This window comes from Triticum urartu, chromosome 2A, assembly GCF_056163025.1.
Source record: "Triticum urartu cultivar PI428250 chromosome 2A, HENAU_Tu73, whole genome shotgun sequence".
Lineage (NCBI taxonomy): Eukaryota > Viridiplantae > Streptophyta > Magnoliopsida > Poales > Poaceae > Triticum > Triticum urartu.
The window spans coordinates 710215801-710236624 of NC_141874.1; the positions used below are offsets into that span (position 1 = coordinate 710215801).

The following is a 20824-nucleotide window of genomic DNA, read 5'->3' on the forward strand; positions in this document are numbered from 1 at the left end:
ATCGTAGAAACTTTTATTTTTGTTACGATGATTCTCCACTTCACTCTAAAATTCTTTCAAATGTTTCAGACTTGTGTTTCATCAAGTAGATATACTCATATCTACTCAAATCATCTGTGAAGATCAGAAAATAATGATACCTGCCGCGAGCCTCAATATTCATCGGACCACATACATCAGTATGTATGATTTCCAACAAATCTGTTGCTCGCTCCATTGTTCCGGAGAACGGAGTCTTAGTCATCTTACCCATGAGGCATGGTTCGCAAGCATCAACTGATTCATAATCAAGTGATTCCAAAAGCCCATCAACATGGATTTTCTTCATGCACTTTACACCAATATGACTTAAACGGCAGTGCCACAAATAAGTTGCACTGTCATTATTAACTTTGCATCTTTTGGCTTCAATATTATAAAAATGTGTATCACCACGATCGAGATCCAAAAAACCATTTTCATTGGGTGTATGACCATAGAAGGTTTTATTCATGTAAACAGAACAACAATTATTCTCTAACTTACATGAATAACTGTATTGCAATAAACATGATCCAATCATATTCATGCTCAACGCAAACACTAAATAACATTTATTTTAGGTTTAACACTAATCCCGAAAGTATAGGAAGTGTGCGATGATGATCATATCAATCTTGGAACCATTTCCAATACACATCGTCACTTCACCCTTAACTAGTCTCTGTTCATTCTGCAACTCCCGTTTCGAGTTACTATTCTTAGCAACTGAACTAGTATCAAATACTAAGGGGTTGCTATAAACATTAGTAAAGTACACATCAATAACATGTATATCAAATATACCTATGTTCACTTTGCCATCCTTCTTATCCGCCAAATACTTGGGGTAGTTCCGCTTCCAATGACCAGTCCATTTGCAGTAAAAGCACTCAGTTTCAGGCTTAGGTCCATACTTGGGTTTTTTCACTTGAGCAGCAACTTGTTTGCCGTTCTTCTTGAAGTTCCCATTTCTTCCCTTTATCCCTTTACTTGAAACTAGTGGTTTTGTTTACCATCAACACTTGATGCTTTTCTTGATTTCTACCTTCATCGATTTCAACATCACGAAGAGCTTGGGAATCGTTTCCGTTATCCCTTGCATATTATAGTTCATCACGAAGTTCTACTAACTTGGTGATGGTGACTACAGAATTCTGTCAATCACTATTTTATCTGGAAGATTAACTCCCACTTGATTCAAGCGATTGTAGTACCCAGACAATCTGAGCACATGCTCACTGCTTGAGCTATTCTCCTCCATCTTTTAGCTATAGAACTTGTTGGAGACTTCATATCTCTCAACTCGGGTATTTACTTGAAATATTAACTTCAACTCCTGGAACATCTCATATGGTCCATGACGTTCAAAACGTCTTTGAAGTCTCGATTATAAGCCGTTTAAGCATGGTGCACTAAACTATCAAGTAGTCATCATATTGAGCTAGCCAAATGTTCATAACATCTACATCTGCTCCTGCAATAGGTTTGTCACCTAGCGGTGCATCAAGGACATAATTCTTCTGTGCAGCAATGAGGATAAACCTCAGATCACGGATCCAATCCGCATCATTGCTACTAACATCTTTCAACTTAGTTTTCTCTAGGAACATATCAAAAATAAAACAGGGGAGCTAAACGCGAGCTATTGATATACAACATAGATATGCTAATACTACCAGGACTAAGTTCATGATAAATTTAAGTTCAATTAATCATATTACTTAAGAACTTCCACTTAGAAAGACATCCCTCTAATCTTCTAAGTGATCATGTGATCCAAATCAACTAAACCATAACCGATCATCACGTAAAATGGAGTAGTTTTCAATGGTGAACATCACTATGTTGATCATATCTATTATATGATTCACGCTCGACCTTTCGGTCTCAGTGTTCCGAGGCCATATCTGCATATGCTAGGCTCGTTAAGTTTAACCTGAGTATTCTGCGTGTGCAAAACTGGCATGCACCCGTTTTAGATGGACGTAAAGCTTATCACACCCGATCATCACGTGGTGTCTGGGCACGACGAACTTTGGTAACGGTGCATACTCAGGGAGAACACTTTTTTATCTTGAAATTTAGTGAGAGATCAACTTATAATGCTACCGTCAATCAAAGCAAGATAAGATGCATAAAGATAAACATGACATGCAATCAAAATGTGTGACATGATATGGCCATCATCATCTTGTGCCTTTGATCTCCATCTCCAAAGCATCGTCATAATTTCCATCGTCACCGGCATGACACCATGATCTCCATCATCTTGATCTATATCAATGTGTCGTCACATGGTCGTCTCGCCAACTATTGCTCTTGCAACTATTGCTATCGCATAGCGATAAAGTAAAGCAATTATTTGGCACTTGCATCTTATGCAATAAAGATACAACCATAAGGATTCCGCTAGTTGTCGATAACTTCAACAAAACATGATCATCTTATACAACAACTTATATCTCATCACTTCTTGACCATATCACATCACAACATGCCCTGCAAAAACAAGTTAGACGTCCTCTACTTTGTTGTTGCAAGTTTTACGTGGCTGCTTCGGGCTTAGCAAGAACCGTTCTTACCTGCATCAAAACCACAATGATAATTTGTCAAGTTGGTGCTGTTTTAACCTTCACAAGGACCGGGCGTAGCCACACTCGGTTCAACTAAAATTAGAGAAACTGACACCCGCTAGTCACCTATGTGCATAGCATGGCGGTAAAACCAGTCTCGTGTAAGCGTACGCGTAATGTCGGTCCGGGCCGCTTCATCCAACAATACTGCCGAACCAAAGTGTGACATGCTGGTAAGCAGTATGACTTATATCGCCCACAACTCACTTGTGTTCTACTCGTGCATATTACATCAACGCATAAAACCTGGCTCGGATGCCACTGTTGGGGAACGTAGTAATTTCAAAAAAATTCCTACACACACGCAAGATCATGGTGATGCATAACAACGAGAGGGGAGAGTGTTGTCCACGTACCCTCGTAGATCGAAAGCAGAAGCGTTAGTACAACGCAGTTGATGTAGTCGTACGTCTTCATGATCTGACCGATCAAGTACCGAACGCACGACACCTCTGAGTTCTGCACACGTTCAACTCGATGACGTCCCTCGAACTCCGATCCAGCCGAGTGTTGAGGGAGAGTTTCGTCAGAACGACTGTGTGATGACGATGATGATGTTCTACCGACGCAGTGCTTCGCCTAAGCACCGCTACAATATGATCGAGGTAGATTATGGTGGAGGGGGGCGCCGCACATGGCTAAGAGATCAATTGTTCTGTCTTTGGGGTGCCCCCTGCCCCCGTATATAAAGGAGTGGAGGAGGGGGAGGGCCGGCCCTCACTGTGGCGCGCCCTAGGGGAGTCCTACTCCCACCGGGAGTAGGATTCTCCCTTTCCTAGTAGAACTAGGAGTCCTTCCAAGTAGTAGGAGTAGGAGGGAATGAAAGGGAAGGGAAAAGGAGAAGGAAGGAAGGGGACGGCCCCCCTCCCTAGTCCAATTCGGACCAGCCCATGGGGAGGGGTGCGGCCACCCTTTGAGGCCTTTCTCTCCTTTCCCGTATGGCCCATTAAGGCCCAATACGAATTCCCGTAACTCCTCGATACTCCCGAAAATACCCGAATCACTCGGAACCTTTCCGATGCCTGAATATAGTCATCCAATATATCGATCTTTATGTCTCAACCATTTCGAGACTCCTCGTCATGTCCCCGATCTCATCCGGGACTCCGAACTCCTTCGGTACATCAAAACACATAAACTCATAATATAACCGTCATCGAACTTTAAGCGTGCGGACCCTACGGGTTCGAGAACTATGTAGACATGACCGAGACACGTCTCCAGTCAATAACCAATAGCGGAACCTGGATGCTCATATTGGCTCCTACATATTCTACGAAGATCTTTATCGGTCAAACCGCATAACAACATACGTTGTTCCCTTTGTCATCGGTATGTTACTTGCCCGAGATTCGATCGTCGGTATCTCAATACCTAGTTCAATCTCGTTACCGGCAAGTCTCTTTACTTGTTCCGTAACACATCATCCCGTAACTAACTCATTAGTTGTAATGCTTGCAAGGCTTATAGTGATGTGCATTACCGAGTGGGCCCAGAGATACCTCTCCGACAATCGGAGTGACAAATCCTAATCTCAAAATACGCCAACCCAACAAGTACCTTCGGAGACACTTGTAGAGCACCTTTATAATCACCCAGTTACGTTGTGACGTTTGGTGGCACACAAAGTGTTCCTCCGGTAAACGGGAGTTGCATAATCTCATAGTCATAGGAACATGTATAAGTCATGAAGAAAGCAATAGCAACAAACTAAACGATCAAGTGCTATGCTAACGGAATGGGTCAAGTCAATCACATCATTCTCTAATGATGTGACCCCGTTAATCAAATGAAAACTCATGTCTATGGCTAGGAAACTTAACCATCTTTGATTCAACGAGCTAGTCAAGTAGAGGCATACTAGTGACATACTGTTTGTCTATGTATTCACAGATGTATTATGTTTCCGGTTAATACAATTCTAGCATGAATAATAAACATTTATCATGATATAAGGAAATAAATAATAACTTTATTATTGCCTCTAGGGCATATTTCCTTCAACTAGGACTACTCCACCCCCTCTCCCCACATTGGGATCCTGAAAGTCGCCATCACACCCACCTTGTCGCCCCCGACCATTGCTGGATACCCCGTCGGATGAGGGCCATCATGCGGCCGCTCATCAATGAGGGCATCTATGTCAAGCTCTATCTCGATCGACCCATCTTTCTTGTTGAGTTTGTTGTGTTGTGTTTTAGCACAGTCCTGGCATCAGTCCGTGACTTTCAAAGGTCGTTGGAATATACAAGTATGACATATAGGTTTGATTCCCCCGTTGGAACAAAAGCAATTGTGAAGACTTCACATAGCTGAAAAATATAACGCGATGGTCGCCTATAGTCTGGTTCTTAACAAATTGCTCAAAGAAGTAAGAATAAAGGATACAAAAGGCAATAATTCATGTGCAAAACAAAAATGGTTAAAAAGAAATGTCATCAAAGGGTTTGAGTGATTTTTGCAATTGTTGTGTGTTTCTTTTTGTAACCGGGACGAAAGAAAGAAAAAATCGTCTTTCCTTTGCTTCACCTCTAAATTAGTTGGACAAACAATGTCATCAAATGTTTGATTTGATTTATTGGGCTTAATGAAGGACATATTGTTCATAAGATTTGATCGAGTTATCGTAGGACATGCTTCGAGTAGCATACGCAAAGAGAAGTGATTTGGTTTAGATTATTCCGAATCAAGGGGGGCGTGTAGAGGGAAAAGGCAATGTAGGGGGTAGAGGGAGGAAACCTAGAGGCGAGGAGGTGAAGGTACCAACTTATTTTTAATAGTTGAGATTATTTAGGTTATATTTTAGTACCTTCCAGTGTTTTATGTGTGCTTAGAGTATACAAGTATCTTGCTCATTGTTTATTTATAATTTTAGTTTAAAAAATTTATATATTGTTCCTATATGCATGTGATATGATCATGTCTGCATACACTTTGTTCGATATTTGAATCTGCATACTTCAGTATTAGAATCCGCTTCTGTCCAAACTGGTTTCACCTCTAGAAATGAATCTTATTTCGAAGTGAAGTTTTGTGTGAAATTATTGATTTTCATAAATCAGACCTTAAGAAAAATTATAATACTTGCAAAAAGTTTGCAATACTCCTGTCCTTCAAGAAAAACCTTTTGGATCAATGAGCTCTCGCAGTCTGTCGTTCTCAAGTCCAAAACTTGGAGGTACTCGCCGCCCCGTGGTTGGCACCGTCGTCTCCATGCCGTTGGACCAGCCAGCGTCCGCCCGGCGCGCCCCCACCTTCCACGCGCATCCTGAGGCCGACGCGAGGCAGCTCCTCGGCGCGCTCCTGCCGCGGCGCGCGGCCACCGCCCGCCACGTCCAGCAGGCGCACGCCCGCCTCGCCGTCCTCGGCCTCGCCACCGCGCGCGTCCTCCCGCACCTCCTCGCGGCCCTCCCCCGCCTCCCGCCGCTCCACGACGGCGCCTCCTCCTCCTCCTACCCGCTCTCCCTGTTCCGCCGCTCCAACTCCTCCTCCGCCTTCGCGTCCAACCACCTCCTCCGCGTGCTCCCCCACCCGCTCCCGCTCCGCCTCTTCCCCGGCCTCCGGCGCCGCAACCCCCATTCCTTCACCTTCCTTCTCTCCTCCCTCTCCACCCACCTCGACGCCGACCGCGCCGGCGGCCCGGCCTCCTCCTCTCTGGGCTCCCACGTGCACGCGCTGGCCGTGAAGGCGGGCGCCGCGGCGGATCTCTACGTGCGGAACGCGCTGACGCACTTCTACGGCGTCTGCGGCGACGTGGGAGCGATGCGGAGGGTGTTCGACGAGCTGCCGCGCGTGCGGGACGTCGTGACCTGGAACGCGGTCCTCGCTGGGTACGTCCGAGCGGGCATGGCGAGGGTTGCACGAGAGATGTTTGATGAAATGCCGGTGAGAGACGAGGTTTCCTGGAGCACCGTGGTGGGCGGGTATGTGAAGGAAGGGGAGCTGGACGTGGCACTGGCGGTGTTTAGGGATATGGTGGAGAAGGGCGTGAGGGTGAATGAGGCTGCGGTGGTGACAGCATTGTCGGCGGCCGCACAGCTGGGTTTGCTTGAGCATGGCAGGTTTGTGCACCAGGTTGTCCATCAAGAAGGGATGCCGATCAGTGTCAATGTAGGGGCTGCCATGGTGGATATGTATGCCAAGTGCGGCTGTGTGGCAGTGGCGAGGGAAGTTTTTGATGGGATGCCGAGGAGGGATGTTTTTGCATGGAACGCCATGATCTGTGGACTTGCTGCTCATGGGTTGGGACAGGATGCAGTGGAACTCTTTGAACTGTTTCTCGGCGAGGGTTTGAGTCCAACGAACATTACGTTTGTTGGCGTGCTAAATGCCTGCAGCCGCTTTGGCCTTGTTGCTGAGGGGCGGCAGTATTTTGAATTGATGGCTGAAAAATATAGTGTTGAGCCAGAAATGGAGCATTACGGCTGCATGGTTGATCTTCTAGGTCGGGCTGGTCTTGTTCAAGAAGCCATTGAATTGATCGAAGGGATGCCTATTGCACCTGATCCAGTTCTCTGGGGCACTGTACTCTCGGCTTGCAAGAAACATGGCCTGGTGGACTTGGGGGTCAAGGTTGGTAGCAAGCTAATTGAACTGGAACCAGCTCATGATGGCCACTATGTCCTCCTTGCAAGTATATATGCGAAGGCAAAGAAATGGGATGAAGTCAGGGAAGTCAGGAAACTGATGTCTAGTCGGGGTACCAGCAAGTCAGCTGGCTGGAGCTTGATGGAAGCACAAGGAAACGTGCATAAGTTTCTAGTAGGAGACATGGATCACAAGGATTCCATTCGGATATATAACATGCTCGACATGATTAACAGAAGGTTGGCAGATGCAGGGTACGTACCAGACGTGTCATCTGTATTGCATGACATTGGAGATGAAGAGAAGGTGCATGCAGTCAAGGTGCACAGCGAGCGTCTGGCAATTGCTTATGGGTTCATAGTTACGGAAGTTGGCAACCCAATCCGTATTGTTAAGAACCTTCAGGTGTGTGGGGATTGTCATGAATTCAGTAAGATGGTGACAAAGGTTTTCAATAGGGAGATTATTGTGAGAGATGGCAGTAGATTCCATCATATGAAAGAAGGGAAATGTTCTTGCCTTGACTATTGGTAGTTAATCAGCTTATAGTTTTTTATTGTTGTTGAATTCAGTCATTTTGCTGGAGTCAAAGAGTTGGTGGCTGACATCAATGTTCTAGTTTGCAGCATATCCCAATTCATTTGACATCGGCAGCCTCCTGCTGCTTAAGTTTTCAGCTGTTTTTTTTAACCCAATACTGTAGGGGAGCCCCGACAGTAAATTCTATACAGGAGTTTGAGCAGTTGAGTCAAGCCAGACGCAAACGGGATCAGCAATATCAGACTTCATTCTAAAGTAGATGAGGTAAAATTCCCGCTTAGAAATAAAAGACCAAGATCCTAAGCTAGAGGAGATGTTGTTGAAGGTTTTCACATTCCTTTGTTTCTAAATGGACTAGGGAACAATGATGTAAGCTTCCAGGAAGAAGGGATTGTGGAAGTTTAATTTGGCAGAGGCAATCATGCTGTAGAAATTCCGAGATGAATTCTGGGGCAAACCGATATGATCCAGCATTCCATGCTATGACAGTGCCAGAAGAGATGATCACTGGTCTCAAGAGATTCAGTAGAGCATAGAACACAGTTGTACCCGTCTTCAATGTGCATATTTCTCCGTTGAAGCATGTCTCTGGTGTTGAGCATGTCCATGAGAAGCAGCCAGTCAAAAACTTGAGCAGAGAGGGGCACTCGTAAACCTCGGAGAAAGAAGAGTCCACCACCCCAGGGGTCACCAGCATTAGTTTGAGGTGTGCATCCTGGAGGATGGAGCTGAGGAGCTGCAGCTTGTCAATAACTTGAGCAGAGAGGGGCAGGTGGAAAGATACGAGATGTCGGGGTGAGCCAGGGCCTGGGGCTCAGGGATCTGGTTATTGATGGCAAAGGGGTCAAGCCTGGGGAAGCGAAGGTGAAGCTTTGTACCGGGGCCAAGCCAGTGATCACTCCAAAAACCCAATGGTGCTGCCCCTTCCGGCAGAGCAAGAGGGCACATGGAGGAATTTGCTGTGAAGATTGAGCAGTCTCGCTAGCAGAAGGAGCCTGTGGGGGACAAGACACATGAGGGATTGAGTCTTCATAGTAGTTCCAAACCAGCCTGACCTAGGCCATATCATTATTGTTGTAGAATTTATGAAGATATTCCATGAGGAGTGCCTTATTGAACTGTGAGGTTGGTGATGCCAAGTCCACCATCCATTTTTGGCTTGCAAACTTTCTCCCAAGCAACAAGAGCCTTGATTCTGTTAGAGAGATCAGATTTGCCCCACAAGCAAATACGCCGGGCTCTATCAACGTTGTTTCAGAACAATGATCTCTTGATGGAAGAACTCGAAGCTCTGAGCATTAGCAATGTAGTCATGGACAGTTGTCTTCAGCAGGTAAGAGATATGTTTTCATCTTTCTAGACCCTACAATTAAGCTTATCCTGATAGCGGAACCATAATTCTTGAAGAAGTATTCACAAATCACAATTACTCCTTTTTTGTCATTTTCTCAGGCGGCTTCCGGCCTACTGATGGATATCCCGCACGATGATACCTTAACGATCTCTTAAGCAGCAGGTACTTTCAGCTCAAGGTATCACAAAAGGCTGCATTCTCTTCATGATGACAAATGCATTGTTTTGATCTCTTCACATCATGCATCCATCAGCTTGCAATGCCCCTTTTCAGTAACTGTGTAGAGTAAAGGGATTTACAACAGAACTTGATACAACTAGACATGTTCCATTATGGACAGAGAACTGTACTGCAAGTGTTCAGTTTCTGACTGGAATTTCATTGGTGTGTCTGCAGGATTGGACATGGAAGTACAGTTTTACTCATGATGTTAGGAATGTTTTACACATGCGAAATTCATCGAGTGGGTGATAGATCTCCTCGATAATCTACACAAGGATAGATCAGGAAGTCTCGAGAAAGCTAGAGCAACAAAGGGTGGGTATCAAATTTGTAGTAGGCTAATGATGATGCACACAAACAAAGAAAAAATCTACGCAGACAGTGCTGGCAATCCTCAAAGTACCGGAAGCCAAAGATGCTAATATAAAAGTACATTGAAGTCTTAAAATGCCTGAAGGAGGATATTTCTTCTGTGTCAGAACAGTATAGTTTGGGAAAGTGATCAAGTGGTTCTTCTCACACATGCCCTTGCTGTTTAAGATGGCGAGGCAGTCACAGTGATCGGGAAAAGCCAAGATAATCGACAAAAGTCAAGTGATCACATTATCATAGCCTGAAGGCCAAGATAATTGGCGGTCACAGTGCCATTTGGTATGTGAATTTCTGTCTGATGTTACTGTTAGTAGTGGAATACGCTGACAAACAACAGCTAGTTTTGACCCCCTCCCTTTTTTTTTCTACGGAAAGCTGTAGAAAGGTTAATGGCTTACCACACAGGAACTGTATTTGTTTTGTTCTTCTTATTAACTGAGGAACTGTATTACATGTAAGATACTGTAGAAGCCAAGACAAGGCAAATGATTAGAATTTTCTTTCTTTCTTTTTTTACAAGTGATTGGATCAACCATACATATGCTCAACCTCGTCTCAAGAACCGAAGGCTGAGAATTGCAGATTCTCACCGATATGTGGGTAGTGCGAGCGAAACTGACAACGGGGGAGCTGGTCCGTCTGGCAGTGGCAGAGTCCACGCATGCATTGGCCCGTAGAATCTCGGCCGTCCACTCCACACCTACCCGATTCTCCAGTATCCCCCGTCCTTGCAGCAAGCCTCCGCACAAAACGGCCCGGACCTATGGCCGCCGCCACCCGCTGACTGGTCTCGCCCCCGAAACCACCGCCGCCTCGCCTTCAACCTCCTCCTGCCGCCGAGCCCACGGACGCCTCCCCGCACCGGAAGGCGCCCCCGAGCCCCGGACCAACGGCAAGGTAACGCCCTCCGCCTCTCTCCCTATAGGCTGCCTCCCCCGATCCCACAGCGCGCGCGGCGGCGTGTTGCCTGTGTGGCCTGCGGGTGTGCTCGGCGTGCTGTGTGCGTGCTACGTGTACCGATTTGATTGTAGCTATGATATATACTATTTGCTATTTGTAACAATTTGTTAAGCTTATTCTGATATATGCTGACGCTGTAGTATAAGGGTTACGTTCGTACACACACCATGTCCTCAGTTGCTGCTTATTGTAGCATGGTTGCATACACAACATATCAGTTTGAAGATTATGCTACATCAACAAATGACAACCCTAACCTATATATTGATACTAAAATTTTATAGCCTTGGCGGTGACAGAGGTGTCGCCGCAGCCGCTGTCCAGTACGGCATTATATATCTTGCGGCTCACGAACCTCAAAGGAAACCGCGGGGGGCATGGCCATGGCCGTGGCGGAGGCGCGTCTCCGGCAGGACAAGGTGAAGAAGTTCGAAGATTTCGTTGACCGGCGGCTCAAGCCTGACCTTGTGAACGCCATAGCCCAGCGTGATAACTTGTTCCAGCAGCAGAAGACTTTGTAAGCTACTCAGTTCTCTCCTCGTCTTCCCTCGTGTTGTAGCTGTACTGAAACATTCAGGCCCCCTGATTCCAACTATTCAAATATATGGCCTTAATACTGATCATCATTCTGATCAATGAACCTTTATTTATGGGGTGTTGGCAGCTTGGATTTGAAGAAGAACATCGAAAACTTGGAAAAGAATGGTGTAACGAGCATGCGATCCATGGTCAATCTTGGCTCAGAGGTGTACATGCAGGCAGAAGTGTAAACATCCTTTTCCCTCTCCCCTGCCTAAATAATCTGAAGTATAGTAACATAAACTCTCTCACTTTCTCTGTAATCTCTAGAAAAGGAATTTCTCTATCCTATTCCCAATTTAAGAAAAACCAAAGACCATCAAATAAAAATAATATTATTAGGTCGGTGGTTTGCACTCTTTACTCTTTATAGGCCAGATTATATTACTCAATCCAATAATGTCAGTATGCATGTAAACTGGAGTGCATCTATGCTTGATGTATAGCTTTTGCAGTAGGATAGACATGAGAAAGGCGTTTCTATATGCATCTGAAAAATACGAAAAGGTCGGCTGCCTTTGTAAGAAAAAAGTGGTGTTCGCATAGGGAGACAGCATGCAAATGAATTAGATTGATGTTCACTTCACAAATTGGAAGGATGCAGTTGGCCATTAAACAGTATAACAAGCAAACATGGAACTTGCTTTGATATGTCCTTATGCTGCTTCTTATTTTAACTCCAATTGTTTAACAACTGTTAGCTTAACATTAAAAGGTTGGAATAGCTTCAGATCATTAGACAGTATAGCAAGCAAACAAGGAACTTGCTTTGATATGTCCTTATGCTGCTTCTTATTTTAACTACATTTGTTTAACCAGCTGTTAGCTTAACCTTAAAAGGTTGGAATAGCTTCAGATCATTATTGTGAAGTGCTAATGAGAATTGACTGTTTCGAACATAAGCCTACCTTCAGATTTCTTGAACTTTTGAGATCTTATTGCATTATTCTGTTGTGATTTCTGCAGGCCGGACACGAGGCACATTTTTGTGGATATCGGTCTAGGTTTTCATGTGGAATTTACTTGGCAAGAGGCTCTGCAGTTTATATCTGTACGAGAAGCAAGGTTGGCCAGGTAACTCAACTCAAACATTTGAATATCAGATCTTGCTTCTGCGCAGCAGTTTTATTACGCGTGCAGCACATGTTTGTGAGAATGGAGTTATGCTAAAGAGATGTTGATGATTCAGGGAGGTTTGGGTGCTTTATGCTCTGTTCAACACAGTTTGTGTTGATAGTATATACTTGTTTTAGCCATATTATTGTACTTGGTTGAAAATGTTGGTTTAGGTGAAGTGCTTGGATTCTCCTTTTCTTGTGAATCAGGGAGAACAGAAAGAGATGGTATTCTCGAGCCTTGTGATGGCTCTTAGATTTCTAGATGATATTAGTATTTACCTATTCATGGTATCCATTTCCTTGTTGGAGCTTGATGCTCGCTTTAGCCATCAGATGCCGAATACATTTTATACAGAGGCAAAGCTGATTCTGTTCATCTGGTTTGTGTTACTTATCTGCATCTAATGTTTGCTTCCGTAGACACCCGTAGAAATTTCAGGAAGAGAACATGCTTATGTAGCATTCAATAGCATTGTAAACTGTTGTTATTCGCCGTCAGACCATACTAGTGGGTCGCCTCCTTTGTGGCTCATAGCATATATGTATCATCTTAGATGTTTCGACTCTTGAATGCCTTTATGTTTATCGGCTAACTAGTACGGGCCCAGTTGTGTAGCCACATCATTCCATTCTGTGTGCGTGTGCTCAGGTATAGCCTGCCCTGCTTGCTTTATAATAGGTTGTTTGTACTACAGCTACTGCCATTCTCAATGTTGAGCCCTTGTACGACACATTCATATGCTGTTATGGTTTCCCTTTAATTTTTATGCTTGAACGTGCCCCTTTTTTCTTGTAAAGCTCCTGATTCTCTGTAGTTGACATCCATTCACTCACATGTTAAAGTTGTAAACTTTTGCGTGTTTGCAGACAGATAGATGAGTACACACACCTCATTGCGAGCATAAAAGCACAGATCAAGATGGTATGTAGAACAAACTGCGTGCTTCGTTTATGCAGTATAGATGATGTTATAATCTGCTTATGTTCAGATGGTACTCCCTCTTATACTGTTTAAATGCAGGTGTGTGAAGGTATCCGTGAACTCCTGCAGTTAGCAGCGGAGTGAGCATTAGGGTCCCAATGCCAAGAATGTATGCCAAGAACGCAGCTCTCCCAAATCCCAATGTTTTTGTTTTAGGGTCCCAAATCCCAATGTTGATCAGGAGGCATTGTGTAAGTATAGGTGAAAGAAGTGGCAAAAGAGAATACTTTGCTTGATCTAGCATCCTGCCCGGGCGTGCCTCCTTTTCGTAAGTCTGGGAGATAAATCGTGGCGTGGCGTGCATGAGTGATGTCAACTCTCTGTTCTTGGACGGATGAGTGATTCAGTGGAGTGGAGCTGGGTCGTTCCTTCCCTTTGCTTGCAAAGTACAGTAGTATTCAAGAAAGCAGACGTCATCAATAAGAAGAGTTTCACACCCAGAATCTCATCGCCCAGCAAACAGCATCGATCGAGCAGCAAACCGGCGACCTCTTCCTGCTCCTGCATTGCAAGCCCAAGGCAATGGCGGCAATGGCTTCCCCCACCACGTCCACCATCCTCTCCACCCTTCTTCTCTTCCTGATGCATTTGAACACCTCTCCGGCGACGGCCTTCTACCTCCCGGGGAGCTACCCGCACCGCTACCTCCCCGGCGAGGCCCTCGCCGCCAAGGTGAACTCCCTCACCTCGCCGTCCTCCAAGCTCCCTTTCCCCTACTACTCCCTCCCCTTCTGCGCCCCGCAAGGCGGCGTCAGCCGCGCCGCCGAGAGCCTCGGCGAGCTCCTCCTCGGGGACCGCATCGAGACGTCGCCCTACCGCTTCTCCATGCTCGAGAACAGCAGCGCCGCCTTGTTCCTCTGCCGCACTGACCCGGTGTCCCCCGCCGCCGCTGACCTCATCAAGTCCCGCATCGACGATGCTTACCACGTTAACCTCCTCCTCGACACGCTCCCCGTGGTCCGGTACGTGAATAATCCCATCGCGCCGGAGGTGCTGCTCCGGTCCACGGGTTTCCCCGTCGGCGTGCGCGCCGATGACGGGGAGTACTACGTGTACAACCACCTCAGGCTCACGGTCCTGGTCAACAAGCAGAAGAATGGCACCACCAGGGTGGAGGCCTTGATGGCCACCGCCGACGCGTCTGAGCTTATCAGCCTATCAGGCGGCGGCGGCGGCGGGTACACCGTCGTCGGGTTCGAGGTCGTGCCGTGCAGCGTGGAGCACGACGAGGCGGCCATCGGGGACAAGAAGATGTACGACGGCTTCTCGTCCAAGGCGGCCGCCGGATGCGACCCTTCTGTGGTCGGCATGCGCGTGCAGGTCAACAGGCCGCTGGCCTTCTCCTACGAGGTTGCCTTCGTGGAGAGCGCCGTGGAGTGGCCGTCGCGGTGGGACGCGTACCTGGAGATGGGCGGCGCCCAGGTGCACTGGTTCTCCATCCTCAACTCCATCGTGGTGGTGGCGTTCCTGGCGGCCATCGTGCTGGTCATCCTGCTGCGCACCGTGCGGCGCGACCTCGCGCAGTACGAGGAGCTCGGCAGCGAGGCGGCCCCGCACGCCGACGACATGGCCGGGTGGAAGCTCGTGGCCGGGGACGCGTTCCGGGAGCCCAGCCACCCGGTGCTCCTGTGTGTGATGGTCGGCGACGGCGTGCGCATCCTGGGCATGGGCATGGTCACCATCCTCTTCGCGGCGCTCGGGTTCATGTCTCCGGCATCCCGGGGCGCGCTCGTCAGCGGCATGCTCTGCTTGTACCTCGTCCTGGGCCTCGCCGCCGGGTACACCTCCGTGCGCCTCTGGAAGACGGTGCGGCACGGCGACAGCGCCGGGTGGAAGGCCGTGGCATGGCGCGCCTCCTTCGTGTTCCCGGGCGTCGGGTTCTCCGTCTTCACGGCGCTCAACTGCGTGCTGTGGCACAACGGCAGCACGGGCGCCGTGCCGTTCGCGCTGTTCGTGGTGCTGATCCTGCTCTGGTTCTTCGTGTCGGTGCCGCTGACCCTGGCCGGCGGCCTCCTGGCGTCGCGCGTGCGCGGCCACGTGGAGTACCCCGTGAAGACGAACAAAATCGCGCGGCAGGTGCCGGCGGCGCAGTGCTCGCCGTGGGTTTTCGTGGCGGTGGCGGGCACGCTGCCGTTCGGGACGCTCTTCATCGAGCTCTTCTTCATCATGTCGAGCCTGTGGCTGGGGCGGGTGTACTACGTGTTCGGGTTCCTGCTGGTGGTGCTGGGGCTGCTGGTGGCGGTGTGCGCCGAGGTGTCGGTGGTGCTCACGTACATGGGGCTGTGCGTGGAGGACTGGCGGTGGTGGTGGCGCTCCTTCTTCGCCTCCGGCTCCGTGGCCGCCTACATCCTCGGGTACGCCGTGTACTACCTCGTGTTCGACCTGCACAGCCTCAGCGGCCCGGTGTCCGCCGCGCTCTACGTCGGGTACTCGCTGCTCATGGCGCTCGCCGTCATGCTGGCCACCGGCGCCGTCGGGCTCGCCGCCTCCTTCTGCTTCGTCTACTGCCTCTTCTCCACCGTGAAGCTCGATTGATGACCCCCGTGTTGTTTCCTGTCATTTTAGATTATCTTTTTTTTTTGCCTGACGGTAACATTTCAGATTTTAATCTCTGTTGTAAAAAAACTACTCATTGAAGCAAAGATAATAAGCAGGGGTAAATTCCTATTCGAAAAACGCCACAGCAGTAGCAACTACAGTTGCTTCTCCTAATGACTCTGACGAAGAACTCACAACAGATACAGCATGATCACTATATCAACCTGATCGACATAATAATCGTTCGTATATGTACAATCTACATCTTTACAAACTTTCGTGTTTCACACATTGTTGTTATAGTTTCTTTATCTGCTTGTGTTTGCAATTTTGCCAAGCCCCATTGATGTGGGAGTATTATAATTGGGTTAGCATACAATAGGTAATGTTGAATTATAATTATACAATATTGTTACATCAAGACATGATAGGATTTGATTTTATATGTACTTAAAAAGTTTGATTAAGTTTTATGTGGATGAAGTGTTCGAAGGCCGAGGAAATTGATTTGAGAAGAATAAGGAGAGGCGGCAGTTCAAGCTTTGGGATTTCCAAGGCACCCAAAGTAAATATTCAAGGACACTCAAGCATCTAAGTTTAGGGATGCCCTAGATGACATCACATCTTTCTTCCTTAATAATTATTGGTATGTAACAATTTTTGTTTTGTTCACATGATATGCGTAAATTCTTGAAGCGCCTTGTGTTATTTTATTTTATTTTAGTGATGCACCATCCTGGTATGAAATAGTCCTTGATTAATTTATTGAATGTTCTTTGCACTTCATTTATATCTTTTGAGTATGACTTTATAGAATGATTCATGTGCTTCACTTGTATCTTTTCAAGTTTGGATGCCCGCTTATCTACATTTCGAACACCGTTATTTGTGGAATACTCTCTTGCTTCACTTATATTTGTTAGAGCTTAGCCGAGTATTTTATAGAAAGAATTAAACTCTCATGTTTCATTTATATCTATTATAGAGTTATAATAGGAATTTATCATTCACATGGTTAGTCATAAAATTCTGCATAAAACTTGTAGATCACCGAATATAATAAGTTTGATTTAATGTCGTCAGAATGAATATTCGGCCGTATACTAGTTTTATCTTAGTTCGGTATCGTTTTCGGTTAAAAATATATTCAAAATGTAAATATTTTCGTCCAGTTTGTATAAAATCTACCGTGTTTGCATGAATTTTGTTCGCTTGGTTCAAAAAGTTGTTGACATGTATGCGGATAGCATTGGATGGCGGTCTCTCGCATCCGTGTCTGCGGACTGACCCCTGTCCATGGACAGATGCGGGAGGAAATTTATAAGTCGCCGTTGGAGATGCCCTTAAGAGCAACTCTAGCAGACTCCGCATCCGGCCGGCCTGCAAAACGCGTTTGCATGTCGTGGAAAACCGCTTTTGCGGGCTGGCTCGGACGGCCACAAATGCAGACCCCCCAAACGGACACGTAAAAAAGTATATTCCGTGAATATTTTTTTTACGGGTCGACTTCTGTGGGTTCTGCTCGGACACCGCCGTGACGATCCGCAAACAAAAAACGACAATTCTCGCATTTGACATAGGTTTCCACAAATAAGTTCAAATTCAAACGACATAACACAGTTTTACGCGCAAATAAAAGCGAAGTTCAGTACGACAAACGCAAAAGAGGGCCCTGCAAAAGTCTACGCCCATGTCCGGCACCATCTTGGTCAATATTCACTCCGCACCATCTTGGCCGAGTCCATCTTGAAGTTCATCGCCACCAAGGAATCCACCTCCGGCGCTTGTTCCAACTCCCGCCCCGAAATCATCGACATTGCCACCATATGGAGCAGAGAAAACATCTCCGAACTGTAGCACGCACCGGCCGACGCAACTATTCTCCTCTTCAAGATTTCTCTCCTTACCATATTATGCCATGTTTTGGTGAGATCGTCCATGTCATTGCGGTTCATTGACATGATCTTGTTCTCTTCGGCGAGCAGCTTGGACATGGCTTTATTTTCTGCAGCGCGTGCTCTTCTCTCCTCAATGGCAGCTTTGCAGCCTCTCTTCCTTGAGCAATTGCCACTTTTCTTGCTTCTCCTTTGCCTGCTTCTCGGCCAACTATTTCTTGATCTCCAACGACTTCAACAACATCAACTCGTTTGATTGCACCATGGCATCAATCTTCTCCCTCAAGCTCGATGCTTCTTGCTCTCTCTTCATCTTCTCTTTAGTCTTCTTGTCGCCATCGGGCTTGTGCAAATTTCTTGGGCCATCATCATCCTCATCTTCATCCATGTTTTTAAGGGAGCCTCTCTTTGGTGGGGATTCTTTGTCGATCAACTTCCACTTCTCGCACTTTTTGAGCAACTCCCAACAAGGCGGCTTCTTTGTAGCCGGAATCTTCCTCCGTTTTACGCCGGCGACCTTGCCGACATTCTCCGTCGTCGGCGGGGATCGCGCTGCGGCGTTGGCGCCCGGAGCGCGGGCCTTCGCGGCGGGGGTAGCCGGATTCCCGCCCTGCACGACCACGTTTCCCTGCCACTTGTGAGCAGGCGCGTCGTTAGCTTGGGCGGCGGCGGCGGGGCCAACATGGCCGGTGACGAGATCCGCCCGAGGGGAAGGAGCGCGCGACCTTGACGGTGACGGGGGACAGCAGGGAGTCGTCCATGGCGGAGAGGGACGGCCAGGGAGAAAGCACCGAAGCGTGGGGAGGCGGGGCAATGGTGGCGGAGGATGGGGGGAGCGGGAAAGGACGCACAGAAATGTCCCTCCCGCCAAATCTCGCTGCGGATAGGGGCTGAGCTCGTGTTGGCCTCCCAGCCCGTGAAACTAGAGGTTGGGGAGAATATTTGTCGCGCCCTGCAAAACAATTTGCGGGTCGGGGCGGGATGCGGGGTCTGATCGGGCAGATTTTCCCGCCCCAACCCGCACTTTGGCGGTTATTTTGCGGGTTGGGGCGGGATGCGAGGTCTGCTAGAGTTGCTCTAATAGCCTTATTTTCCGTTCCTCTTTTTTCTCTCATTTTTATCCTTATTGCTTATGTGGTGCATGTAAGTATTGCTACTGTCTAATATGTGGAAAAATCTAGCGAGTGTTGGATCCTAAAAAAATGTGCAAGGGTAGAAAAACCATACTCCCTCCGTTTCAGTTTACAAGGTGTGCGCGTACCCTAGGTTACCAATTTTACCACCGTAATATAAACTATATAACACAAAAATTATACCATTTGAAAATAGAACATCTGAAGTTTATGATGGTATGTTTTTTGTAATATATAACTTCTATTAGGTTGGTCAAATTGACGACCTAGGGGTACATGCACATCTTGTAAACTGGGAGAGAGGAAGTACTAATAAGCTACGCTAGTCATTAATAGGTTTGGCTTGTTGCCCTTTAAAATGCAGTCATGCATTTATCGTATCCCCTCCATTTTTATATATAAGGCCACAAACTTAAATTATAGATACCAATGTAAATTTTAATGCCTGCTTTGCAAGTCAGCTTTTCTTTTCGTTTACTAGGAGGAGGAAGTAGCTGACTGTCATTATGACTGCATTCATGCAACTATTAAATAGGTTACTAGTACGAGAAAATATCATTAATTTTGTCTCGATTACTGGTGACCTTCTATAAATGCAAAACATATATTTTATAGTGCCTTGTATAAGTAAATGGAGGGAGTATTTCAAATTGACCAAGCCACTAGGATAATGCTCTCCATGAAAATGAAAAGAAAGGCACTTGGAGTTAAGCTGGTCCTCTGCTTTGGTAACGAGCTGATGTAACTGATTAGCAGGGCTCACTAGTAGAAAAAGGGCCATTTGTCCCGGTTCGTAAGGGCCATTTGTCTCGGTTGTTGAACCGGAACTAAAGGATCGTTACTAAAGCCCTCCTTTAGTCCTGGTTCTTACACGAACCGAGACAGATGGGCCTCCACATGGCCGGTGCGGCGAGCCCAGGCAGGCGGCCCTTTGGTCCCGGTTGGTGGCACCAACCGAGGATCAATAGGCGTCCACGCGTCAGCAGCTGGCAGGAGCCGAGATTTTTGTTTTTTTAAGGGGGTGGTTTAGGGGTTTTGGGGGGTTAATTTAGCTGTTTCATATATTGTGTTAGCTAGCTAATTAATAGAGAGAAGTGTCCTCTCTTATCTTCGTGCTTGGTCGACGCTACGTACTATACATATAGAGAGGACTCGACACGCTAGCTAGTAAGCAAATGAAGAAAACAGAAGATCATCATGAACATATGCATACAGAGAGAAGTGATATCGACCACCTCTCCTTCTCCGAGAGATTGGTCGAACAACAAGTTTTCGTATATCTATCCGACGCTACTGGCTACATATATACAATATAAGATCTTTTACAATATAATCTTCTAATTATATATGAACTCAGGTTCCATATGATATTCTCCGTCTTTATCAATCACATGGTCAAGAAAGAATGTCGCTAATTCCTCTTGAATTGCTCGCATACGATCTGGTGGTAGGAGTTCATCTCGCATCCGAAACATCTAATTTGAAGAAGGGGGTCAATACATACATATATATATATATATGAATAAATGAAACTCAACACAAATGATGGTAATAAAATAAAATTGTGAATATTATTATTTACGCACTTCATATTGTTTGTCAGAGTAGCCCCGCTCACAGGTCGTATGGCGGATGGACTCGCAAACGTAGTATCCACAGTAATTATTCCCGGCTTCCTGCCACAACCACTTTACAAGAAATAGAGGTCAATCAAACTGAAAAGCAAGCATGCTATAAATGGTATTGATGAAACTAGCGCTTGAATCACTAGGAGATGCGTGGAACATGCTAGTAGTACTTACTTTCGGATGTCTAAATTGTAGCTTCTTCGGCAGCCCTGGAGCTTTTGAGGTGAATTTTGTCCAAACCCTGCTAGACAAAGAAAACAAT

At 46.6% G+C, this 20824-nt stretch overlaps 2 protein-coding genes and 1 pseudogene across 5 annotated transcripts; all 3 read left to right on the plus strand.

Moving 5' to 3' along the window:
- Positions 1 to 5794: 5794 nt before the first annotated feature.
- LOC125539922 (pentatricopeptide repeat-containing protein At3g62890) lies at positions 5795 to 10248 on the plus strand. Of its 3 annotated transcripts, XM_087545062.1 has the most exons (4): positions 5795 to 8045; positions 8140 to 9114; positions 9234 to 9313; positions 9532 to 10248. In XM_087545062.1, the coding sequence occupies exon 1, from the start codon at positions 5868 to 5870 to the stop codon at positions 7773 to 7775; it is 1908 nt and encodes a 635-aa protein (XP_087401188.1). In that variant the 5' UTR covers positions 5795 to 5867; the 3' UTR covers positions 7776 to 8045; positions 8140 to 9114; positions 9234 to 9313; positions 9532 to 10248. The 3 variants fall into 3 exon arrangements, with proteins under 3 accessions (XP_087401188.1, XP_087401186.1, XP_087401187.1); XM_087545060.1 differs by having other exon boundaries at positions 5795 to 9114; XM_087545061.1 differs by having other exon boundaries at positions 5795 to 9114; positions 9234 to 9297.
- On the plus strand, positions 9872 to 13608 carry LOC125539932 (uncharacterized). 2 transcript variants are annotated; one of them, XM_048703478.2, is made up of 7 exons: positions 9872 to 10008; positions 10250 to 10626; positions 10989 to 11206; positions 11354 to 11455; positions 12235 to 12342; positions 13254 to 13308; positions 13408 to 13608. In XM_048703478.2, exons 2-7 carry the CDS (start codon positions 10324 to 10326, stop codon positions 13450 to 13452), a joined length of 831 nt encoding a protein of 276 aa, XP_048559435.1. In that variant the 5' UTR covers positions 9872 to 10008; positions 10250 to 10323; the 3' UTR covers positions 13453 to 13608. The 2 variants fall into 2 exon arrangements, with proteins under 2 accessions (XP_048559435.1, XP_048559436.1); XM_048703479.1 differs by lacking the exon at positions 9872 to 10008 and having other exon boundaries at positions 10463 to 10626; positions 10974 to 11206.
- A 146-nt stretch (positions 13609 to 13754) lies between these two features.
- Positions 13755 to 16645, plus strand: LOC125539930 (transmembrane 9 superfamily member 11 pseudogene; annotated as a pseudogene).
- Positions 16646 to 20824: the final 4179 nt, after the last annotated feature.